Raw genomic sequence first — 26,802 nt, forward strand, 5'->3', positions numbered from 1 at the left:
CTCCTGAGCTGGAAGGTCCTCCTGCAAACCTTCGAAACCTCTGGTAAAGCACAGTATGGCTATACAAGTAGCCATCTCCGTGACAGTGCGCAAAGCAAACTTTGTTTTGTGGCACAGCAACAAAATCTTGCTCTTGAAATACTCAACCGCGTGTTTGGTTTTGCCCTGAATACAGTGAAACAGCAGCTTTTCACTTCTCAGCCTCTTATATGTAGAAAGTATACCTTTGCCTGAGCACTGGTGGAAAGTGGAGAAAGAGTGGTGCCGGCTTGGCCAGGGCTCGTACTCGCTTATTCTGGGCAAAACTTGTGAGCCTCATCAGTCCAACATGAATAGAAAAATGAAGGCTGCATAGCTACTATGCCTCGAATAGAATCATTTTTCGCAGATTTCTGATTGGAGAAACATTTTGATTTTTTTACACATAAAAACAGTGTGGAAGCATAATTTTGCAACCAAAATATTTTAAACTAATAATTTTTAAAGGGTCTCTCACCAGGTCTGGCCATCTTGAGCTATAAAAAGCACAGTGCATACAATGCGCGCTCACTATTGTGTCTGCTAAGAATCACATCGCCACGCGCCGTGGAAAGAGCTGAAATTTCAAACTAAACGCCGCTTGCCCTTCTCTTTGCGGGTGCCGTGCTCCAAGATGGGGGGATGACATATATCAGCAAGTGCGCCTGCCTACATGTCTATGCTGTGACGTCGCTCTTAGTGTCACTCGAGAATTATTCGAGGCAACATCTGTTATTTTTGTCATTTGCTGCTTCAATTAAAGTTTAGAGAAGTAATAAAACATGCAAACTGAATGCTTGCATGCTTTTGTTTTACTTTGCACTGCAGCAAGAGAGATGTACTTCCGTTTCGTCTGCTTGTTCTCACGTTGTGCAGTCACGCGCACAGAGAGCGAAACTGTCATTTTCTAAAAGATAAATTAAAAAAGCTCAGTGGGTGCCCAGATAAACAGGAGTGAAGTTGTAAGATTGGGAAACTAGCAGGCATATTCGGCGGCTTCAATAACGGACTCATTAATTTCCTTGCGTTGTACTGCCGGACTACGACTGCAACACCTGGACAATGCAATGACTGTCTTGCATCATGCTTTACAGCAGTTAAGTCCTCGAAATTGGGTTTGCCTTGTCCATTCATTGCCTTACGTGACAACCGTTGTTGTCATCGACAACACATAACGAACTGTGACATCGGTTGTAGTAGAAGTTTTGTCCTCAATCTACACGTGGGGCCTTCAAAACGACTCTCGGAGCCTGAAAAGCACACAGCAGTTTCCTCATCCTCAGCAGTGTAATCACTGATTTACACAAACAATTTAAGAAATGATGTAAGGAAACAATATTTAATGGCCATCTCAAATGCCATAATGTCAAAATGTCAGATAGGTAGGTGCTTGGACATTATCCTGCTGATTAATGGAAACAAAACGTGACTGTTTTCCACAATTTCTCAGAACTTAAACTGGCCATAATGCAATCTCATCATAATAACACACAAAAGAAATGAAAGTATACATAATGCAGCAAGATTGTCTGAATCAAATGTATTCAAATATTAAATACTGAGCCACCTTAGAAAAAAATTAATTAGCATACGCCTTTGGCCAAACAGCTGCGAACAAACGGTTCTATAAAGCTATACATTTCAAGTGAATAAATCTAGCCTACTTAGACATGGGATGTCTGGAAGTGCCAAGTCTGCTCATTTCAAACTCCACAACATGCACTATGTCACAGAGATGAAATTGCGCACACCGCAAGGAAGATGGGCATGACTCGTTTATCTAATACACACTTTTCTTTCTGCAATATCATAGAATTTATAGTTATCGTTTAAATGTTAAATGTAATTTATGTTATATTCCAAAACTTAGCTTAAAGTACCTAATACATTTTTATACAGCCGCACCCCTCACCACAACCAACTGCTGGCCTTTTTGTCCACTTCTCTGTTGTTGGTGAAAGCAGTAACAGCTAATCACGAGAGCTTACATAAAAAGAAAAAATTCTCTGGATTTCTGAAATTTCACTTCGTACTTTGGGCAACTTGGCACAAAGTGGCAGACAAACACAAACAAAAAATTTAAATAACAGCAAGCACTGTAACAATAATGCAAGACCAACAGTCTGCCCTTCTAAAGAATACCTGTTTATTTATTACCATGGAGGAGGGCGAGCATCACGTGCGCTGGCGGCCTTCACTAGGTCTGTGCGAGACCTGCCCTTGGGAACACAAGTGGCCCAAACCCTGAAGCATGACCCCAAGTTCGAAAACCATCTCGTCCACAAGTTGAAAATTTGCCGACTCACTGTATTCACAACGGGGACCATAGTACCCACGCCGGCAGGAGCAGGTATCCTTCTGGATGCACTTTCCCCCGTTCAGGCACTTTTCTGCACAGATGCCTGGCAGGTGGAAAGAAGAGAAGTAATGAACATCATCTTCTCAAGGAGGGTTTGGGAATACACCAGGTTACTATAAAGAACATACGCTAAAGACAATTCGATATATCGATGTACCCAAACTCATCCATAACCAACTTGAGAAATTTTTTGCTGTGTTAGCCATATGTGGATTTTTTCCTTGAGTGGGAGAAAATAAGCAAAGAAAGAATTTGTTCTTTTCATTTATTTTTTTTTTGTCAATACAGAACTGCATGTAGCAAGCAGTAATTATTGCCTGTGCCATGAACGCTTTTTCAGTGAACAGTTTATCGGAAGCGAAGGGAGAAGTGCATCAACATGCCTTCATTGATCCTTCTTGAGAAAGGATTGTGTTATTAGATGGCTGTCTTGATTCACGTTCATCACATCCTCTATAGTGCTATGTAGCAATTATCATTTATGCTGCGTATTTTGGATTTATTTAGTTGTTTTCCTTGTGCAGCCTTTTGATTGTGTGATGGTAGGCTGCTATTAAAAGTGAATGTTTTCCACGAATAAACTTGGTTGGTACTTGGCATCCACAGGCCGGCAAGCTCATTATGAGTTGACCCACTCAGACCGGCGGCATTTTTGCGAGTCCAAGCCCAAGTGAGCCCTGAACAAAAAATATAATTTTTCAGTGAGTGAATTCTGATTATTTTGCTGACTTATGGCTTAGCGTATGCCCCGAGTTCTTGTCATTTTGCACTGCTTGTTTCCCTGAATGACCAACTAGCTCGTAACAAGATTCTGCTTGCGCTGCCATGTGTAAAATGACAGCTTAGTTTGCCACAATTACAGCAATGCATGGATCCAGAAAAATTGGCCAGCTGTGGACTCATGGCGGCACCCCGCGGTGCTGTAACCGACTGCAGCGACCAATAGCAGCCGCGTATTTAAACCGGAGCCAATATATATTTTTCTCGGAGTAAAAAAATGTGTAAAGGCGTTTATTGCACACAAGCGTAAGGCTGACTCTCCGATCAGTTCAGGGAACTGCGAGTGCGATCGGCGTAGTCCGAGCGATGCACTGGAGAGACTGCCCCACTAGACAGCGCTGGTAAGGATGCCCCACTGCATCGTCCCTCTTCTTCACTACAGTTACCCCGGGGATGAAAAAGGGAGCCGTCCAGCGACCTAACAGTTTGTGACTATTAGGGGATCATAAAATGGCTTGAGGCGCTCGACGTTGACAATGTCGCATCCGCGACGGCGCATGTCCGAAGATGGTTCAACGGGCTCAATCACATAGTTGACAGGTGATGCACGCTCGACGATGCGGTAGGGACCTTCATACTTGGGCATTAACTTGGAAGACAGACCAGGTGCAGCGGAAGGAACTGAGAGCCACACAAGTGCTCCAGGAAGAAAGGTGGGCGCAGAGGTGGTGTCGCCGCGAGTGTTCTTCTGGCGCTCTTGGTCATTGGAGGTGAAGGCACAGGCGAGGTCGCGGCACTCTTCGGCATGTCTCACCGTATCAGAAATGGGCGCACATTCAGATGCGTCGGGCCGGTATGGTAGCATTGTGTCGATGGTGTGCGATGGGTGCCGGCCGTACAATAAGAAATATGGCGAAAAACCAGTAGTGCTCTGCGTAGCGGTATTGTACGCGTAGGTGACGAAGGGCAGAACGGCGTCCCAGTTCGTGTGGTCGGAAGAGATGTACATTGAGAGCATGTCACCGAGCGTACGGTTGAATCGTTCCATGAGTCCATTGGTTTGAGGATGGTACGCCGCTGTTCTGCGAGGAATAACATGGCACTCTTTAAGAACAGCTTCAACTACTACCGAGAGGAAGACATGTCCGCGGTCACTGAGCAGTTCCTGGGGTGGCCCATGACGCAGAATGAACCGACGAAGCAGGAAGGAGGCAACGTCGCGTGCAGTAGCTGCCGGAAGCGCATGCAGTTTCAGCGTATCGTGTAAGGTGGTCAGCTGCCACAATAGCCCAGCGGTTTCCAGCCGATGTCATGGGAAGGGGCCCGTACAAATCTATACCGACGCGCCCAAAGGGCCGGGTGGGGCAAGGTAAAGGTTGCAGCCCAGCTGGTGAGAGGCGGGGTGAAGATTTCCGGCGCTGGCAATCGGGACAAGAGCGTATGAACTTTTGAATGTAGCTATACATCCCTCGCCAGTAGTACCGCTGTTGAAGGCGCTGGTAAGCCTTGAAAACGCCAGAGTGGGCACACTGGGGATCGGCGTGGAAAGCTGTGCAAATATCGGAACGCAGGCTGCGTGGCAATGCTAACAACCACCGGCGGCCGTCGGAGCTGTAATTGCGCCGGTAAAGCAGGTCGTCAGGAATGGCGAAATGGTGAGCTTGACGGCGCAACGCGCAGGTTGTTGACCTGGTCGCTGGATCAGAGAGCCAGCCTATAAGCGACGCAATCCAGGGGTCCTTGCGCGGTGCGAAAGTCGATGGAAGACACAGTCAACCGAGATATATTGTCAGCCAAGGGAGAGCGGGAGAGGGCATCGGCATCCGAGTGGTATCGTCCGCTGCGGTAGAGGACCGGATGTCGTAGTCTTGCAGGCGAAGTGCCCAAAGTGCAAGATGGCCGGACGGATCTTTCAATGACGCCAGCCAACATAGTGCGTGGTGGTCCGTGATTACATCAAATGGGCGGACATACAAATATGGCCGGAACTTAGTAAGAGCCCAGATGATCGCGAGACATTCTTTTTCTGTCACGGTGTAATTATGCTCGGCTTTCGTAAGCGTTCGGCTGGCATAAGCGACAACATACTCAGGGAACCCTTGCTTACGTTGCGCGAGGACAGCGCCAAGGCCAACACCGCTGGCATCTGTGTGTACCTCTGTAGGAGCCGTCGGGTCGTTGTGGTGCAAAATTGGGTGGGAAGTCAGCAAACGACGAAGAATCGTGAACACCTCATCACACTCTGATGACCACGAGGTCAGGAGCCCGTTGCCCCCCTAGGAGCCTCGTCAGGGGCGATACGATGGCGGCGAAATTCCGGATGAAGCGTCGGAAGTACGAGCATAGACCGATGAAACCGCGCAATTCTTTGATGGACGTTGGCTTGGGGAATTCGGCCGCGGCGCGAAGTTTGTCGGGGTCGGGGAGAATTCCGTCCTTGGAAACGACATAGCCAAGAATCGTGAGTTGCCGTGCAGCAAATCGGCACTTCTTTATATTTAATTGTAGGCCGGCGTTCGATAAACACGTCAAAACACGCCGGAGGCGTTCGAGGTGCGTGGGGAAGTCGGGCGCGAAAACTACAATGTCGTCAAGATAGCACAAACATGTGTGCCACTTTAAGCCTCGTAGAACTGTGTCCATCATGCGCTCGAATGTCGTGGGCGCATTACAGAATCCAAACGGCATGACGTTAAACTCGTACAAGCCGTCGGGCGTGATAAAGGCTGTTTTCGGCCGATCGACGTCTCCCATAGGTACTTGCCAATATCCGGAGTGCAAATCCAGAGATGAAAAGAACTCGGCTCCTTGCAGGCAGTCAATTGCATCGTCTATGCGTGGCAGGGGATAGACGTCCTTGCGAGTGATCTTGTTGAGCCGGTGATAATCGACGCAAAACCTTATGGAGCCGTCCTTCTTTGCAAGAAGGACGAAGGACGACAGGATAAGGCCATGGACTTTTCGAGGGTCGAATTACTTCATGCTGAAGTATGTCGTCGACTTGCTCGTTAATCACACGACGTTCGCTGGCAGAAACGCGATACGGGCATTGTCGCAATGGTGGGTGAGAGCCAGTGTCGATGTGTGTTACAGTGGAATTCTGACCCAGGGAAGCTTGCCCCACGTCAAAAGACGAACGAAATTCTTCCAAGAGGGACAGCAGCTGGGAACGCTGGGCCTCTGTAAGGGTTCCAGCGATGGAGGAACCAAATACATCTCTGGGCAATGCGTCAGATGTAGATACAGCACTGAGCGCACAGTATGTGGTGCAATTCGGATAGTCGGGCACGTCGATAACTTGCACGTCATCGATGGCTTCCACGGTACCAAAACATTCTCCTCGGAGCAGCATGACAGGGTATGGGCACGGGTTGCAAACGAAAATTGGGCTAGTGCCCTTGACGATGCCCACGGTCGCAAAAGGTAGCAACAGGTCCTTCCTTGTGAGGAAACGGCCAGATGGGGAAAGTAATGCAATGGCGTTCGAGAGACCACTGCAGTGCATGGACACGATCAGTGAAGCGTTGGGAGCAACCTGAGTGTCGGCTTCGACGAGCAGTTTCCTGGAAAGCGACGGAGCATCAGTGGGCGTCAAATCGAGCAGCAGCAATAGTTCTATTTCAGCCCGTGCGCAATCGATAACGGCATTGTGGTGCGAGAGAAAATCCCAGCCGAGGATGACATCGTGAGAGCAGGAGGAAAGGACGAAGAATTCTATGGCGTAGTCAACGTCCTGAATTTCTACACGAGCAGTGCAAGACGCCAAAGGTCGAATATGCTGAGCACTGGCTGTGCGAAGGGATAGTCCGGACAGGGGCGTTGTGACTTTCCGAAGTAAGCAGCAAAGTGTAGCGTCCAGTACACATACGGCTGCGCCTGTGTCCATGAGTGCAGGCGCGCGGACATCGTCGACAAACACGTCGATCACATTGGAAGGGCTGCAATGAGGACTTGTGCACTTCGACGTTGTCGCAGCCCTTGCCTCTTGAGCTGCGACTGTTAGTTTTCCTCATCCCGAGGGGCAGCACGAGGCCGCATCGGGGAAAACGAGCGCCGGCGTGGAGATGGGGAATGGCGGGTGTCCGGCGGCGGGCGGTATGCTGGTGACACACCGGAAGGTGGGTCGTAAGATGGACGGGGCGAACGGTTTGGCATGTATGATGCAACGCTGGGGAGGCTGCACACGATTACAGAAACAGGCCACGTGACCGGCGTAGCCGCAGGCAAAGCATATAGGCCGGTTGTGAGATGTACACCAACGGTTTCCTGTGGCTGGTCCCGCCCACATTGGAGCATGCCCGGTATGGAGCGGCTGGTGATAGGACTGTATAGCGGGCTGCACTGGTGGCCTAGCCACGAATTCGGCAAAAGTGAGGGGCACATGCGCAGGGAGTGGGCGGGGCCTCGCGACGACTTCAGCGTAGCTGAGCGGTGCTGGTGCTGGTGCCGGGGCCTGTTGGGGTGGAGCCACGACCTCGGTGTAGCTCAGTGGCATAGGCGCAGGAACATGGAGACGGTGGTCGGGCAATACCTCGGCCATTTCTTGCTCGATAGCACGGCGGAGCGGAGGCACGATAGTCGAAGCGGGCTGTGGCACATGCGGCGGCTCAGCAAATGGTACTAAGGGGAGTCGGCAGGCTACTTCCTCCCGAATGAAGGCCTTCATTTCCGCAAGCAGTGCGGTCTGGTCGAAGGTGGTAGCCAGACCAGCGATGTATTCGTCGCGTGTTGAATACCGACGAGTCAACGAGCGCTGCCTGCGTAGCTCCTCATTCTCGCAAGCGGGATTCAGCTCACACCTTGCGCGCAGCAGGACGACCAAACACAGTACTAGTGAGGTTCTGAACGCGGACCATGTCGGAATTTCCGTCCTGTGGTTGTTGTGCCAGAGACTTGCCACGCCGGCGAGGTAAAAGAGCACGTTGCTTAGTTTCGCAGCATCGTCCCATTTATTGATGACGCTTACTCGCTCGTACGTGGACAGCCAGTCCTCCACTTCGTTGTCGTCTGTGCCGATGAAAACAGGAGGATCCTTGTGGCGAGGTAGACCAGAGCACACGACGGAGGGTGCAGGAGGCGTTTGCTGGGTTGTGGGCGGAGATGCGTCCTGAGGCATGGTTGAAGAGAGAGTACGGGATCGAAGCTCCAGGATGCGTTCGAGCGTAGCACTCTCCACCACTTGTAAAGGCGTTTATTGCACGCAAGCGTAAGGCTAACCGTCCGATCAGTTCAGGGAACCGCGAGCGCGAGCGGCGTAGTCCGAGCGATGCACTAGAGAGACTGCCCCACTAGACAGCGCTGGTAAGGATGCCCCACTGCATCGTCCCTCTTCTTCACTACAAATGTAACATTCTCGTTCAGTTCGTGCAAAAAGAACAATTTCAACCCTGCCGCTCGACATCCTTCACCGAGGCACAGGCACTCACTCGCCGACTGAGAAGGCTGTTGAGGCGACCCTGAAGTTTTATTCTCATGACCACAGACGCGTTATGTTCTGTGTAGTGTGAAATATGCATTTCAGGCATGAACGCTGTGGTATACGTGAGAATAAGCTTGTGATCCGATCATTGCTACCACTTGGTGCTTAACTGCCTGGTAGCAGACAGCCAGAGTGTGTTGTCAACAACAGTCGAACTTTGTCACGTGGTCGGGAACTTCGACAGTGAGGTGAAGTTGTTTTGCTCTGCACGAGCAGCCTTGAATACGTGAGAATAAGCTTGTGATCCGATCATTGCTTCCACTTGGTGCTTAACTGCCTGGTAGCAGACAGCCAGAGTGTTGTCAACGACAGTCGAACTTTGTCACGTGGTCGGGAACTTCGACAGGGAGGTGAAGTTGTTTTTCTCTGCACGAGCAGCCTTGATTTCGGCCTCCCGGCCTATTTACGCTGTATCTGGTGTTCGACATGTACCTTGCCCTTAAATTTTTAATGCTTGAATTTTGCTGTCTATGTCTGCCCATACGGCCTCACTTTTGCCTGCATTATCCCACAAACAAATCGCACAGCAAAACTACGAGAAACATTTGCCCATTGGTGGCGGAGGGGAAATCGTCACCAAAAGGTGCCACAATGTTGCGATCTCTCGCCCCCAGCTTGACTTTGGCATTTAACATGTATTTTCACGTGCATCTCACACGAATGGTCACAAAACTTTTCTTTGCAGCATGCAGGCGACACGTGTCCTTGCCGCTGCTGTGTTGCGTGGCCTAGTGCCCACGAAATATTTTGCGAATAGAAAGGGAGAGCCAGCCGACTGCAATGCAGCATTATTTCGAAAAGAAAACACCCGCCACGAGACAGCTGTGCTCCACATGCCCCATTGTAGCAGGGGGGAAAGTTTATAATCATTATTACTACTTCTGTTTATTTAGTGATTGAAATCACCGTGAGTTCACAATGCCGTGAATTCGTCATGATTTGGACCAGGCAAAAATGCATCCAACACTCGGGAGCAAGGATCACTTGCCAGCAGCTGTCGCGACTTGCTGCTGTTCTTAGTGACATTTTCTAGTGCCATTTTGACAAACACAGTTGAAGCTGTGTCAGTGATGTTCCAATTGTTAGCATGTACCTCTTTATTGACAATTTTCTCATATTTACCAAGTTAGTCGAGGAGGAGCTATATGACATCACATCTAATGTGTTGACAATTCTCAATGAACAAGCACAAGGCCTCACCTTCACATCTGAAATCTGTAGTTGAGAATAGCATGCAATTTTTAGATGTCAAGGTTTCTTTTGATTCCGGAGCGTGCATTTAGTAGGCCTTCAATCACCGAAGCAAGAAAGGCCTTTTACCGTATTACGGATGTGCCCGCTCCAAGGTAGTAAAAAGGAGAACAATCATTGCCTAAAAGGCAACCATTCAAAAAACATGCATGGCCGCTTCAGAGCTTAGCTTGCGTGCATCGGCCAAGCTGGCTACTCTTGATTTCCAGCATTTGTGAAGCCACTTTGAAGAAGGCGACACTGTGTCAAATTTGCCTAGTCATGCATCAAGCAGGGAACTCATACCCGTGAATGTGGTCCCGCACATTCATGCATTGTCTCGTAACATTAAGGAGATAGCCTCCTGTCAAGGTGTTAGCATTGTCATGTCTGCACCTTGTAAACTCAAACATTTGTGCCGAACATTTTGACCTGTTTTATATGAGTGACACTTAGTTGATGTAATTTACTGTTGTAACACCCAGTTTGTATTTGTGATGCCCCACTCAGTAACAGCCTTATGGCCAACAGTATTGTAAATCAATGTCATGTCTGGGGCTCTGGAATGCGCCAGGGAAAACTTGAGTGGCACTGATGGCATTGCCTAGATGCAGCGATTACATGTTAGACTGCTGCTATGACGATTGGTTAAAAGTGTAATGTGCAATTTACATTCACACAATGTTGCAAGTACTGTGAGAAAAGCTATGTCATTACGTTTTACGACAATTTTAGGTATTGCAAAGATACATTCGAGGTGTTGCAACCATCAAAACGACACATCACATGCCGAGCACTTTGGTACTGCCGACTTGCAGGAGCTGTTGTAACCATAAAAGTGACTGCATGGCCTCCGAGATTAGAAAGCGCAGACGCCACGGAATGCCTTCAACAGGCTGAGAACAACCATCAATTCAAGTGGAGTGCTTGTATTTCTCTGACCGATCACTTCAAAATTTGCAAGAAATGTTGCTGCGCATGCACAGGCAACAGTATTTCTAACCACGTAACTTTGAGCACGACAAACTATCGTTCCCACTACTCCCTCCCTCTTCACCTCTACTCTGCCAGAGCCAGTCTGCGGGTGTGGGGTAACTACGAGGGCCTCGAATTCTTGCAGTAACTTCTGAAAAGCATTTGCGCTCAGGCTTCCCCCGTGGAAGGGGGGTGCAATTAGAGGGAGAAATGCAGTCTGTGAACGAGAGTATGTGGTTAGAAAACAGCAGAGGGTGCTCGCCATCTTGCAACTCATCAATTCCTTTTGCTCTGTGTTCTATGACACGCTGAGAATACATCTAGAGCAAATACGGTGGCCCAAAAACGGCGTTGCAGGGTCCCTTCAGGCTCAAACATTTGTGCCATGATTAAAAAAAAAAATAATGAAGGCATGCGATATGTATTTAGCAACCAGGTTTACGGTGTGCGTGTTAGGGATAGTGTATTTCGTTGCACTTAACTTCATTAAGCTGTGGGAATCCTCGGGTCCCATAACAGCCGCACGGGCAGCAAACGTCGCGTCAAGCGCATGCGCGCCAGGGAGAGTTGGGAGAGGGGAAACTTTCCTTCCGCGGGCGGCGCGCGGGAATCGCAAGCGCTATCAGCGCCACCGGGTGGGTCACGTGAGATCCCGCTGATATCGCCCGGGTCTCTTTGGTTTCCAGCAAGCGGCGACGGCGGAAGTCTCCGCCGCCGCTCCCGTATTCCCGCACGTGGTTAGTCAACCGCGTTCTTGCCGCGGCAAACGCCGCCCCCCCCCCCCCCCCCCCCCCCGTATTCCCCAGTTGGTAAGTCGGAAGCCCTTCTTTACCTAGTGTATTATTCTCTTCGAGGGAACCCTCAGCGATGTCAACTATAGCTAGCTGGCCTGCTCGAAGTGTTAGTTGCAGTTGTAATAAATGCTTTCCGAGTGTACACGTGGTTGTCGTCTATTGTTTCCTCAAGCTTGTACCGGACCGCCGTTGATGCGCAGGCATGCGCCAACCGCGGGGCTCGGTGTGTTGAGGCAGAGGGCCGTTGGCATCCTCCCATATCCCGACAAAGCATGGCTGATACATTTTGTCGAACAGCAAAATTTTGAACAGCGTGACACAACAAAGAGGCACAGGACAGAGCACTCCAAATTCCGCTGCTTGTCATCCCACATAGCTGTGGAAAAAGAGTGCATCGGGTCAATTCTTTAATGCTCGAACACAGCCTTAAAAGGAAGAATGGTTTTGGCAGCCTAATGGCCATACATTGCAAGGAATGTGGTTGTCATCAGAAGTTTACTCAAAATAAGTTTATCCGCAGAGGTAAAGATACGATTGAGAAGTAGGTAATAGACGCCTGTGCAATCAAGCAAATTGGTGATGCTTGTGTTAGCATGCTCTCTTTGTCCGTTATTGATAAGAAACTGCTTTTTCTGGGCAACACTAGATCTGCTCGTGTCTTTTGATCAGTATGCATAGTTGATCACTTATACTGCTATTGCCTTTCCAGCATTTTCACCATGATCACAGGACTTGGCTGTGCACAAAATTCTTGTCCTGAATAAACTCAGTTGGTCACAAACAAAAAACATGTAGAATAGGATGCGCATCCTATGTTTTTTGTTTGTGTCTATTTTGCGCCATTCATTTCCTGAAGCACAGTTTCAAAAACATGCGGCGTTGGTCAATTAATGCTTAGTTGCTTTAAAGGTTCACCAAAGAACAACTGGGTCTGTATTTGGTAAAGTGTTTTTCTTTCCAAGTCATGATTTCTACATTTGTTTTATGAAAAAAAAGAACTAATACCAAACTTCTCTGTTCTTGAATTTTTGCCGAAACCCAAAAAGCAGTGCACGAGTCTGACCTTACCGATTTTAAAGCAATTTCTCACATTCGGTCCATTTTGGCACTGAGGAAGTTCTCGAAACTGGCCAAGTGATGATCTTTGGAATCCAATGTAGCCCTTCTTTACCAATATACAATTAACGGCCACCAAGTATATACACACAGTGAAAACCGGTGACGTCATGTCAAAGTGCTGCGGTGACTTCAGGGAGGCATTGTCACTGGTACGATAGCAAAAGCGTTTATGCATGAGCATAATTTACTACTACAGCTGTTCTGTAATATGTAGTAAATATACTGTAATAGCAAATATTCCTGTTCACCTTTACGCGCATTGTTTTTCATTCTACTGCAGAAGCTAGCACGTTGTGCAATGCTGAAGAGGTTGTTACACACAAAACTACTTTTTTCTTTTAAGAATTCCGATACGTGGTCGGCGCTGTATTTGAATGCGCTGCAGCATCGGTGACAGAGAGATGCTGTTCGCAGGTTGGCCATGCTGCTGTCAAGCCGTCGGGCGATGAAATCCGCCGTGCGGCTCGCGTCTTCGCTGGCGGACGGTGATGCAGTGGCGAGGCTGCGGCGACGGCGGCATCTCTACGACCGCATCCTACGTGTGGACCACGCTGGCGAGCTGGGCGCTGACCGCATCTACGCTGGTCAAGTGAGTCCCGAGGCCTGGCGCTACGCCATCGTGCATATGCTGCAGGCGCTGCGTTTTTCCACAGATGTGCGTGCTGGGCCGTGACCCCGTGATCCGCAACATGTGGGAGCAGGAGAAGGAGCACCTACGCGCCTTCGAGCGCCTCTTGCCGCTGCACCGGGCACGACCCAGTGCACTACGGCCCCTGTGGGACTCTGCCGGATTCGCACTTGGCTTCGGTAAGGCGTTAGCGCGAGCACTTTGTTGCAGGAGTTGCTCAAAAAGTTGCAGCTGCACTTGACTAGACAAATTGCATTTTCCCTCCCGAACATACCATAAAACCGACAAAAACTATATTTTGATGGCACGCCCGACCTAATCCGTCCACTTTGTGATGTGCAGGATCTACTTTTGTTTGTAGCGCACATGAGATGTACAGCAAATTGTCAAACTGTTTTTTGGTCGTGAAATGCTTCTAGGCAGCATGATCTTGGCTGGAGTCGCATAAGGTGTTTTTCGTCGGGAGTGTGCTGCGTCCTTTTCGTTCTTTGCTTGTGCCCTCATTCCTTTTGTTGCATCATTTGTAAGGAATCCGTTCCGACTCGCCAAAGTTGGAGTCGTTCTTAGGTATTCTAGTACCGCAAGCAGAAACACAAAAACACGTACACGACACTAACTTCCAACAACAGTTTCTTTTTTTTTATAAAACCAGCTGCACTCATACCATTTTGGAATTATGTAAGCGAAAAAAAGAAATTGGTGTCACAAATTACTGTTAATGGTTCTATAGTTACCGATCATGGTGATATTGCATGTCGTTTCAATGACTACTTTCACAGCGTGTTTGCTAACTCGGGTAGTTGTCCATCTAGTGATACGGTACTTCATCCATCTGATGTGCATTTTATTTCATACCCTGGCGTAGTTTCTATGTTACTAAATCTAAAAACAAAATCATCAGGTGGCCCTGACAACCTTCTCAACATGTTTCTGAAACGATATGCTGAGTTCATTGCAAAGTTTCTTGTTGTTATCTATCGTACTTCATTACTTCATGGAAGGTTACCGGATGACTGGAAGATAGCCAGAGTTGTGGCCATACACAAGAAAGGTGATCGGGCTTTATTGCAAAACTACCGTCCAATATCGCTTACATCTTCATGCTGTAAACTAATTGAACATATTATTGCCAATCAGATAAATGAATTTTTAGCCGAACGCTCAGTCCTCTCTAATTACCAACATGGGTTTGGAAAAGGCTACTCAACAACCACACAATTAGTTACAGTAATACATTCACTCGCTTCATGCCTTGATAAGAACGGTCAGATTGATGCAATATTTCTAGATTTCAGCAAAGCTTTTGATAGAGTTCTACATTTAATTTGTAGCATTTACATTTACATTTACATTTAATTTAATTTACATTTAATTTGTAGCAATTAATGAGCGGCAATCAGGCTATCTTCTGGTTGGCACCGGGGTCCCCCAAGGGAGTGTGCTGGGACCATTACTGTGTTTATTGTATGTAAATGATATAATTGCTGTAATTGATGCTAATGTGCAAATCAGATTGTTTGCGAATGATTGTGTGCTTTTTCAAGAAATAACCTCAACTAACGATCAGAAGCATCTTAATACCGCTCTTGGTAACATTTTTGAATGGTGTGAAACATGGGATATGAAACTTAATACTGATAGAGCCGTCTTTCTTTGCTTCTCTCGGCAAAAATCTCCGCTCTCTTTTGCATACACGCTAGGCACGGCACCGTTGCGGGAAGAGACTAAATATAAGTACTTAGGCGTTACACTTACCGATACTTTATCTTGGAATTTACATATAGATAGATAGCATTTGCTCTTCTGCGTTAAGTCAATTATATTTTTTAAGAAGTAAGCTTAAAAGCTTACGCCTGAGTGTAAAATTACTTGCGTACAATTCAATAATTAGACTGAAACTTGAATATGCATGCGTGGTTTGGGACCCGTTTACTAAACACAATATTTCCCGTCGCGAAAAGGTACAGAGGAAGGCTGTACGGTTTTACTCAAAATTTTCTCCGTATGACTCACTGTCTAAAATAATGCAGGCTAAAGGCATTCAATATCTCGAACAAAGAAAGAAGGCTTTATGTTTACAATTTATTTTCTTGCTGTGGAATCGGGACCTAGCAATCAATCCATCACACTATCTATCATCTTCTACATCAAGGCATACTCGCCACCATCATCCTACTTCTCCAACACCCTATTTTGCACGAACAGATTTATTCAAGTTTTCATTTTTTCCTCGCACTGTAACCGATTGGAATGATTCTTTATTGCCTTTCGCCTCAATTTCATGTCTTCTCAAATTGATGTTTTTGAAACATTATAACTCTGTTGTATTTGCTTTGTTTGCCTTTTTACTCACCCTGCTTGGACCTGTACAAGGTCTGCAGTATTGAATAAATAAATGAACGAATAAAAACCAGTCAAAATGCGTCACAAGCATGTGCACAAGCATATGAAATCATCTGAACAATAAAAAAATACGCTCCACAGAATGGTTATCGAAAGTCAAGCTCAGCACATGCGCAGAAAATCTCGCGCCTTGTTTGACCTGGCCGCAGATTGTTTGCTAATACAGGCTACAATATTAAGTCTGAAATTCGTTCAGCCTCAATTATCAATCGGGTCATTGTGAAACAAGGAGCACCGTCAAACAAGGAGCTAGATTTTATGCACTTGCACTGAGCTCGACTCTTGATAACCATTGTTTGCAGGATATTTTCTAAATTGGTTTATTGGAGATATGTATTTATGCTGTTGTGATACGCTTGGAGGATGATTTCCTGACCAGAATTGTGGCACAGCAAAAGGACGGTGTGCTTCAGTTCAGCTCATGCACCAACTAGCCCAGCAACGTTGGCATCTGGTTTCCGTAAATAAACTGTGGCTGCAAGTGCATCTTCTTGTGTCGATGCTCCTGCTTGCGCTGGTAGAATATTCCTTATTACGATGTCATACCAACAAGCCGACATTCTTGTTTGGCTTCACTGAACTGACCAGTGTCACAATCCTCCCATTAAGTGCAATTTGTTGCCGTTTGTCACGGGCATTTCTTTTACCTAAATTGCCATCCTTGTGGCTTTCAGTGTGCAATTTTTTTTTTTTTGCGGAAAATATTTCGGCAAGCACCAAATAAGCCAAGAAGCAGTTCTAAATCAAACCACTATGGTGTGAACATTCGTTCTCCTTCTTCATCAGCATTCCATGCTGGGCGTCGGTATTTCATGTCTTAGCAGGTCCTGCGCACCACATTACACCGATACAGACGGCAGTAGATTAAAGTCCGCCTCAACCTGTGTCGACTACTGATGCCTCGTCTCGTTGCAATCGACGAACTGGTTTTATCTGTAACGAGGCCACACTGTACCTCAGATGAGGTGCTACAATGTTTATCGTGGCTCTGTGAATCGTTCTTCGTCTTCGAAACCAGTCAGTGAATCCCACTTACCCCATGACCCTTCACAACAGATAGCGAGAGCAAGACAGTACACAACAGCAGTCTTAGCGCATGTGCGATGCTTGGTCGGGCTCCTGTATTCTGTGCTCGAATCAAGGCATTTTTACTTGAGTTTGCAGTTCATTCCGGCTCGTGTAAGCAACAGATGGTGTCGAGTAACAGCAGAATGTGTGCAGCTTCAGCACTGCTGGGCCATCGCAGCGCCATGGCGTGCACGGTGGCAGTGGAGTCGGTCATCACGGAGCACTACGAGAACCAAATCCGCGAACTGCTGGCCGACGCTGGCGAGGATCACGCTGAGCTGCTAGACTTGCTGCGCCGATGCCGAGACGACGAGCAGGCGCACCACGACGCGGGTCTCGAGCACGGTGCCGAGGGGGCACCACTCTATGCTCTGCTCACAGCTGCCGTCAAGGCCGGCTGCCGCGGCGCCATTTGGGTCGCCGAAAGGGTGTGAGCGAACGGTGCAGGTTAGACTTAGACGGGTACATAAATGAAACAACTGTGCGGAATGCATGTAGTGCAACGAGTACAAACATTTGTACGGGAGTCTGTAATTTCAAGCAGAAAATAAAAAAAGGCTGAAACCATGCAGCCCTTATGCTGGCTCTCTCCACCTCTGGGATGTCCGTGACGAAGGAATTTTCTCGCCTCAGAAATAGTGACTTCGTCGTTAGGCCTGCAAGTGGCTCTGACCAACGCTGTCAGGGCTTGGACGTGTGATAAAATGAATGGAGAGACGGCCACCAGCTAAGCTCGGTTGGTAAAAGAACATTGCTTGCGTTATGCACTGGTGGCTCGGTCGTTTCACTTCCCTTATTGCAAATTAAAATGAAATCATCTTCTTTCTGCAGGTGAAAGAAGACAGAGCTCCTCCATTATGCATGCTGCCCTGGGATTCATTGAAGTTGAAGTTTATTCGTACGCAAAACAGGTACATAAATCTAATATACAGACAAGGGTCCGAAAGTATTATTACTGAAAACGGGACCTTCGGTTAGAAACTACAACAGAGTTGTAGAATTGTTGGCAGCATGACAGTGGATGGCTCAATTAGTTGCAAGAAAAGCAAATGATAATCACGAAAGAAAACCCAACAAACAATGTTCTAATCGATGTAGTGTAACAGAAATAACAACGGAAGTGACAAAAATGATACAATTTTTAAGTGCAAAAGAAAAAACAAGAACAAACACAGAGAAAAATATGTAGCGCAGTGTGAACAATTAAAAAAAAACAAAAAACAGGTGATACTCATTAGTTAGGTGACTTTGAAAATACAAATATTTATTAAGGAAAATTATCAGAGCTTAGCAGAAAATCTTTTAGCGAAGCTTGGAAACGCTGAAATGTAGGTAGTATTTTAAGTGTAGCAGGAAAACGATTCCAAAGTGTAATGGTAGTGAATGTAGATGTTTTCTTACCATAGTTAGTGTGAATGGATGGTAATAAAAAATTATAATTAGAAGCGAACCTAGTGGGGTTGGTATTCTTAAGGGAGCTACATTGAATGTGTTGAAAGGTCAGCTGGGAATCAAGCAATTCATAAAACATTATTGCTAAATTGTAACTGAATAACTTTTTTTATACATAAAATTTTGTACAGCTCAAGCAGTAATAGCATTAGAGCGAGGTGAACTGTAGGTGATTATACGTATTGCATGATTTTGTACATGCTGCTGAAGACAAATAACATAGATATGTATTACCCCAAACGATTAATCCATAGTTAATGTGCGAATGAATGAACGCAGAGTAGAGTGAGAGCAAAGCACAAGGAGAAAAATAGTGTCGTGCCTTGATAAGCGCACGGATACCAAAAGTGCACTTCAGCTTCACATGGTTGATGTGCAGGTGAAACTTCAGATGGCTGTCTAGGATAACATCTAGAAATGAAACTCAGTTGCTAATTGAAATAGAATGATTGCCTAAGGTTAACGAAGGAGGAATAATTAGTGACTTTGGTGCGAATGGAAGACTAAATTTCGTTTTAGATGGATTAATGACTAAATCGTTGTCATCGCACAATTTCATTAGGTGGTCAAGAGTCTTATTTAGTTTGATTACTAGAGAAGAGATACACTTATCAGCTATAGATATTACCTGTATCGTCAGCATATAGTTGTCGGCATCGTGTGCCTGCTACTAAGAAACCTATTCCGCCAGGTTACCTTATTGTTATTACTAAATCTACAGACAACGTTTTTAAAATTAACACTCGAACATGTGTAACAGTACTGATGAAATTGATAATTAAACATCTCGGTTGGTCGGGGAAGTAAATTCATATTAGAAGAAAAAAAAAAGAGAACGCTGACCAAAGCGATAGTGTCAAAAAGGTTGTTGACAATTTGACTTCCACATGGAAGCATTTCTTCAACGTCAGTCCCTTTGATAGCAACACGTTTGGTCGCCGTTCCGTTTCTGATAGAGTGTAAGATTCATATAAGCCCCTACTTTACCTCTTCTAATCTTATTGTTAAAGAGCCCCTCACCAGCGCCGATTGCAAATTTTAGTTATTACTACTGTACACGGGAAAATCTAAAATGCTGTGTAGGGACTGTTTTAATGAAAGCATTGTTTAAATCGGCTTATTATTGGATGAGATAAAAGAAACTGAATGCCGTGCTACCATACTGCCACAAGGCGAGCAACTGTCAACACAGATAGCACAGTTACAGGGTAATTGAAAGTGAGAAAAAGAGACAGTGAATTGATGCAAGGAATAGAAACAAAAAGGACAATGGATATTTACAAGAATGAGAAGGGAAAATCTGTATGATAACACAAAGGGCAGTGCCATGCTATTTGAGGCTCGAGCCAGTTGCCTAAGGACCAATACATACTGGAGCAAATATTCGGAACTAGATGAGGCATGTGTATGCTGCAGTGAGAATCCGGAGACCACTCAGTACATTCTAATGGAATGCGACGGGATTTACCCGGTGATACACGTAGGTAATGTGCACCTTCCAGAAGTGCTTGGGTTTAAAGTGGGCGAAAGTATCAACCGGTCAGCAGTCGAGATAAGCAAGAGGCGTTTAGAGTATTGGTGGAAAAAAAGCAGGGAAGGGATTTATACGACCGGATCCGTTACAGGCATTTGTAACAGTACAGGGTAAATAGAGAAGTGTTGAGGAAGAGAATCGGGTATGTATAGCATACCTGATTAACTCAAGCAGGCTAGGTGACTGTGTCACTGCCCCATTTCAAAGGGGATGCCAATAAATGATCATCATCATCAGATACTCTCTGCCTCGCCTGCAAGCCCCGCTTCTTCCCCCCCCCCCCCTTCTCCCCAACCAGAGCCACGAGACTGCGTCGGGTTCATGTGACTAGCCCCGCCTACAATTATTAATTTTTTCTCTTCCTTTTTTGCTGAGCGGCGCATTTCCAGCGGTGGCGTTGTGCGTTCCACATTGGACGATTTCTTGAAGCAACAAGTCATGGTTAGCAATGTTGCTAGGACTGCGATTTACATTGTGACGCGTTAGTGTCTGTTTCATCGACTCTGTGGCTTGGAGCGGCGCTTCATCGGGGAAGAACCGGTGTTTGCTTCGAAATTTCAGATGTTCTCGGGGGCAGAGGTGGGGAGGGGGGGTCAGCGCTGTAGTACTTTTCAGGCATCATTGCAGGTGCCTTAAGTATGCCCTGCGCCTGTCTGTTTAAAATGGCCAAATCTGGTGAGTCTGCTGCCAGCCAGAGAATCACAGTCACATGCAAGAATGCCTCTTTGCAGTGCCTGTTTCATCACTCACCATGACTAATCCACTGCAGAAGGCACTACGCTGCAAAACAGGAAGAGATAAATAATCATGTGGATCCTATGCACTATGAGAATCGACATAAGCGAAGCTTTCTGTGCTGTTTGCTTTGATTGACGATAATTAGCGGTGATGTTTACGGCAAATGTATAATTTCTTAAGTGTTTAGTGCCATACGACAGTGGTGACTTGATGTTAAACGTTAGCTTGCATACACCACTGCTGTTTGTCTGCGTAGTCACTGAACACACAACGAGGGGTGTTTGCTTGAGGCATTGTTGTGTGCCATTGCTATTCACCTCCAAGAAGGTTAGCATTGCCTCATATGGCACATCGCATCGTGGCTGAAGTGTTAAGCTTTAATTGATTTATGGGGCTGTACATGCCAAAACCGCAATCAGATTATGAGGCACCAGATGAATCCGCTCACAGTCTAGTTGGTACATCTCCTTGAATTGTACGATGGACAATGTTTGTGCAGCGCAATAAAAACGGGGACAGGAAAGGAACACAGAAACTACAGTTGCGTTGAGGTTCTGATCATAAAAGGATACGTTGAAGGTAGACGCTGATCTGGTGCTGCCTGGCGCCCTTTACTGAAACGATCGTCCTCAGAAGACAATCCACTTTGTGCATTGTGGCTGAGGAAAGAAACATCTAAGCACTAAATATCGGCCTTTTATATGGCTTTTCAGACTGTTATGGTTTGTTTTCAGATTATCATGGTTTGGCTGGCATGAACGCCACCAAGCACCACGGTCACTGAAGCTAATCTTCCTTAGGAAGTAATATGAATTATGGACAAAGGGCCAAAACAGTTATGAGCCAGCACCAAGACGACACCAATCGCCGGCGAAACAGTTGGCAGTAGGGTAAAGCGTGCTCGCTGCCACAGAATCGGTAACTTCTGTAAGTTCGATGCCTGTTTGGAATCATAGAACTGTCCTGGGGACATTGCAGGTGAGTATGCAAAGTGCTCAAGTACGAGTCATGGTGGCTAGTTCACCTTTTCTAGATTGGTTGCAGATTCTAGTACAGCAGAACGTCGATAAATGCACAGGGTATTGGCATTACGCAGAACACGTGAAGTTGGCTGCTCAAGTTACTGAGTTTCTGCGGCAGCGAGCATACATTAACCTACCGCCAAATGTTTCGCCAGCAAGAATGCCACCAAGCACCATAGTCATTGAAGCTAATCTGCTTTTGGAAGTAATTCTGATTACAGACAAAAGGCCAAAACATAATTATGGGCCAGCACCAAGACGACACCAGCTGCTCGCTATGGTGAGGGACGTGACAAAGCGTGCTGATGAAGATAATTGTGAATAAGCCATCGGTGAAGGGGTCAATAGAGTCCTAATGTGAGTCATAGCACAACGGAAATACCAGCGATAAGGAACTTGGTTAACTTTCTTAAGCAGCAAAGTTTGACTGCTCTACAGGCTGACTATTAAGGGGGGACGCGGCTTTCGCATCGCGAAAAATGGCTAAAAAACCGATTTTTTGAAAATCACATTTTCATTTTCTGTAACTCTTATTCTATCTGATTCCGAAATATCATCACTGAAAACCAAGTAGAAGTGCTCTAAAAAAATTGTTGTATCAGCCAAGGTGCCGAAAAATTGCGCGGAAATCGCGAAAGAACGGCGTTTTTCAAGCCACGATATCTCCGGAACGGCGCAGCCGAGCGCCGCCATCTTGGTCTCGTTGGAAAGCGCATTTCTCCGTCTTCAAATCTGCCGCTTCAGCTATCTCCTCCATACAGAAACAAGCACACAAAAAGCAAATGATTGAAGGTCGTGCTGGAGCCACCGATTGGCCGCGCCCGCCACGTGACTCCAGCGCGGTTCGCCATTGGTCCGGTGCTCGCTCCGTGATGGCGTCGTCTGCTTCGCTTGTTGCGGTTTCCTCGCAAGCTCCGGACAGTTTCCGTAATTTCGACGAGTGTTAAAGCGGGCGCTACGCGGACATCGCAGTAGCGTGGCCGATCCCGCTTTTTATGGACGTCTCAGACCCGCGGCGAAGCATTCCGAGCATCGGTGACGCGGACTTCGCGACCGAGCTTCGGGCACGGAATGCTCGGACACGCGGCTAAGCCTCTCGCGCGTAGGCGTCTCCGACTCGGCGATTAAGCACATCGCGCGCGGACTTCTCGGATCCTTGCCTAAGCATTTCGTGCGTTGGCGCCTCCGACTGCGCGACTAAGCAAATCGAGCGTTGACTCCTCAATCCCGCGGCTACGCATTTCGCGCGTCGGCACATCGCTCAACGAGTGTCGACTCCTCGGCACTTCGCGCGTCGGCACCTCGAGCGTCGACTCCTAGGCACTTCGCGCGTCGGCACCTCGAGCGTCGACTCCTCGAGCCCGCGGCTAGGCATTTCGCGTGTCGGCACATCGCTTATGGAGTGTCGACACCTCGAGCGTCTATTCCTCGTACCCGCGGCTAGGCATTTCGCGCGTCGGCACCTCGGACTGCGCGATTGAGCTTACCGAGCGTTTGGACCCGCGACCAGGCATTTCGCGCATCGGCACCTCGGACAGCGCGACTAAGCTCGTCGAGCGTCTATTCCGCGGACCCGCGACCAGGCATTTCGCACATCGGACCCGCGACTTAGCACATCGCACGCCGACTCTGTTATCGTAATGCCACGATATCTAGTAATAATACCTATCATACCACCCTTTTTCTTAAAGAGAACCTCATCATGAGCTCTGTTCACTAGGCCACTTGGGCTGGCACAGACACCTGGCTGCAGAAGTGAGGCATGATACAAAAGTACAGGCTGGAAAGCACCTAGCAGCTGCATTGCTGCCTATCTATCAGTGGCTCTCCTAACCTCCATAGCCATTGTCAATGGAAGATGATTCAGAAGGCTGCTGAGAGCCTTCATTCAGTAACATGGTTGATTCTACCAAAAGAAAACAATGCCTCACTGACTCCACTATAGGCTGCTATCAATGAGGCAGTCTGCAGATACAACGCTAGAACTACTGTATATTTATGCCCACATAGTTCTGCACCTCACTTGGTTTGAAACCTAGGCACCATGCTCTTTGTAGAGCAGCAGTAAAGAATGCCAAACAAACATGAAAAAGGCAGAACGAAGGCTCAGCAGACCAGAGGCCACATGTCCAAGAAGCCCCACGTCACAAAACACATCAAAGATTACAACTTTGGTGCGTTTTAGAGAACTGAAGAGAAGGTGCAACTTTGAGAGCCGTTTTCTCAAAACTGTTTTTTCGCCTTTCTGCTCAGTTTCTGGAGCTGATTTCTTCGTTACCGTTTAGCCTATTTTGATTCTGGTTTTTTTGTCACGTTCCTTGGACTACAGTGCAGGTCGAGACAGTCTCGCATTTTTATCTTGACATTTTATAAATTTATGGCGTGGCTATTCGTTCACCCCGAAAGTGTGCTTTGTGCGAAGGTAACTTGAAAAATGACTATCTAAAAAATTTGTGTTGCGAAAAAAAAAAAGTAAGACTGTCACGACCTTCAGCACGCATTGAGCTACGCAGTCAATACTCAACGAGCCTTCCATCATGTTTTTTAAGCTCCCCAGGCCCTCCAGAAAGTTCAAGAGAGAAAAATTCTGCTCAATAAAATGTTCTCAAGGTATCACTCTGAAACTTTTATGGAAGTATCAGGGAGACATTCTAAACATTTGTGCCAATTTTCATCAAAATCCATGAAGAAATCAGGAAGTTGATTTTCAAAGCCACGTCCCCCCTTAAGGGCGAGGACATAGTACGCAAGCGCCTCGCTTGTGTAGTATGAGGGATAACGCAGCGCACTCCTCATAGGTTTGGCTGTCGGTACTCAATAAAAACACCACACGGGAGCCGTCCTGGACATTTCTGTAAGTACTCTCGAAACGAAGGAAGTTTTTTATTGTCAAAATAATAATCTTGGGCAAACAGAAGGCACAGAATGGTTTACAGACGCTATCTCTTTACCGAATACGTTTAGTGAACACTCACTGCGCGCGGCTGCTGCGGTGGAGTCCCCCTAACCGGCTTCTTGCATGAAAGGTATGCAATCGCTGAAAGCAAACTATGTGAAATATGTTCTTATAGTGGGCTGTCTGTATTACGAAATGGAGCATAACAGAATGAAGCTTCAATGCAGTGATCGCACAGGTTCGCAGCAGCCGACTGCGCGTCTGTAAGAATGTCTGCGCACAATGCTTCGCTTTTGTGGCGAGCACGTTTTTGCACCGTACCGTCAGCTTTAGGCCACAGCGTATGATCATTTCACAGTACACAAACAACCATTGCTGCGTGGGCTCTATCCAGAGCTGTTCAAAAATAATTTCGTTACAGCTGGGACTTCGCCGCCTACTCGACTTGTGATGTGCTGGTGCAACGATTAATTTTTTTTAACACGAAAGTGTTTTATGCCGGCTTTCACGAATGACTTCCTGCAACGGATGTGACGTGCCGCCATCTAGGAGCGGTGAAGCGAAATACTGCATCGTGACACTAACAGGGAGCGCAGCGAAGGCTCTAATGCGGTGTAGCCACAGAATAATGAACCAAGTGTAAACGGCTTCGTGACTTTGTAAACTCGCCATCTTCAACGAAGTACTATGCAATAAATAATAACATACACTATTACAGAAGCCCGACACTGAAACCATTACGCCACGGACACATGCACCGACACGCGTCTTAGAACGCCCTTGTCGATTTCTCGCCGGCAAGTCGGCACGTTGAGACGCTTGGCGCGTTTCAAAGCCGCTCGCCAACAGGACACCGCGCGCGAAGCAAACATGCAACACGGTCGCCGTCCCGCAAGTCGTGCGCCTTTCCCTGCAGCGGACCGTGAGTTCATGAAGCAAGCATGCAACAGCTTCTGTGAAAACACATTTCACTTTCGTTTTCCAACAATTCAATGAAAAAAGGGATCAACCATATTTTTTTTCTAAATTTTTGGACGTTTCAATATTATTTCTCAAGTTGCGTCGCACTGTATGTTTATCAGTTTTCTCAGCAAGCAATTTCCCGCTGCTGCTTTTTGTTAATCCAGTACAGGTGCCCACAAAATAACTCGGAACGCCGGACCGGTGGCCTTTCGCCAGCGGAGCGCGCCAGTGAAAAAGTAGTGCCAGGGTCTGCACATGCGCGGTCTCCCTAGCAAGCTCGCCTCACTCCCCAGTGCATCTAAATAGGTGTTGCCTTGCTCCAAAAGAATAGCGTTTGATGCTTTTCGCGTTGTCACAGGGCGGCTGTCCGGATGCGGTCTCTGAAACGCTGTGTGCGCTCGTGTGTACGCGATGGAGCATAAGCGCTCGTGCATTCACGTTAATGGGCATCGGCACCTTTTAAAGCGAAATGCTTAACTGGCTATTAGTCGCGGAATGTGACCATCGTTGACAACACTTGCGGTGGCAAAAATCGGAAAGCGGCATACTACACCTCTACTGTTAAATAAAGCATGTAAATAGGAATTTAGCACCAAGCAGCTAAAAATAACGAATATTTCAAGTGTCCCAAATACTAATTAAAAGTAATTAGGGTAATTAAGAAGACCAAAACACAGACATCATACGACCTTTATTAAAGCGTGCCAAAGTGAATTACTAAGTAACTAAGAATAATTACGACTAATTAATGGTAATTAAGGGTTGCTAACAGTAATAGAGACTACTTAACATCAATTCGAGACTCTGTGATAAGACGGGTCACGTAAAATTAAGACTACTTAAGAGTTCCAAAGAGCAGGAGATACTAATTAGGATCAATTAATGACTTCGTAACAGCAAGTAAGAAAACAATTAACCCTAATTAGCAATTAATAGTTATTTATTTAACCAACATAAGCAAGCTATCGCAAATGAAATGACAACGCATTAACGCTTTCGCCGTCAGTCACCTTATCAATCGATATGGGACCCCACCGAAAGTTTTTTTTTTTCCTTCGCATTGAACTCGCATAGCTGATGTAATTAGCAACGTATTAAAACATTGAACGAAAAATTGAATGTTAGAGTACTCCCTACTAAAACTGCAGCGACGCGGCCAGATTTCGTAAATAAATAGAGCACTATGCTATGTTCATTGTGACTGCGAAGCATTGAAGAGACCTTTATTATAGTGCCGCATGCATAAAATTAATTCCTGTGCATGAAATCGGCGTGTTGGAAACATTTATTACTGCACGCAGTCACCCTTGTTAAATGAGCCGCGTCGTGTTACAGTCAAAGTTCTTGTCTTATTCCCAAGTAGTAAATGCGGCTTGGAATATGATTGCACAAGTACTAAAATAC

The 26,802-nt window shown here is 46.7% G+C and overlaps 2 protein-coding genes across 4 annotated transcripts in view; one reads left to right on the plus strand and one right to left on the minus strand.

Annotated features, from left to right (window-relative positions):
• Nucleotides 1–17,364, plus strand: part of LOC119431000 (5-demethoxyubiquinone hydroxylase, mitochondrial) — a 52,496-nt gene extending 35,132 nt beyond the window's left edge. The window contains exons 2-4 of the mRNA XM_037698470.2: nucleotides 13,109–13,283; nucleotides 13,348–13,501; nucleotides 16,947–17,364. Of these exons, the coding sequence (XP_037554398.1) occupies nucleotides 13,116–13,283; nucleotides 13,348–13,501; nucleotides 16,947–17,227 (603 nt within the window). The 5' untranslated portion in view covers nucleotides 13,109–13,115 and the 3' untranslated portion in view covers nucleotides 17,228–17,364. The remainder of the gene's footprint in view (nucleotides 1–13,108; nucleotides 13,284–13,347; nucleotides 13,502–16,946) is intronic.
• Nucleotides 1–26,802, minus strand: part of LOC119430998 (protein shifted) — a 281,749-nt gene that overhangs the window by 14,922 nt on the left and 240,025 nt on the right. For all 3 annotated transcript variants that reach the window (XM_037698467.2, XM_037698465.2, XM_037698466.2), the window contains exon 7: nucleotides 2,325–2,420. In XM_037698467.2, the coding sequence (XP_037554395.2) occupies nucleotides 2,325–2,420 (96 nt within the window). The remainder of the gene's footprint in view (nucleotides 1–2,324; nucleotides 2,421–26,802) is intronic.

This window comes from Dermacentor silvarum, chromosome 10, assembly GCF_013339745.2.
Source record: "Dermacentor silvarum isolate Dsil-2018 chromosome 10, BIME_Dsil_1.4, whole genome shotgun sequence".
Taxonomy (NCBI): Eukaryota; Metazoa; Arthropoda; class Arachnida; order Ixodida; family Ixodidae; genus Dermacentor; species Dermacentor silvarum.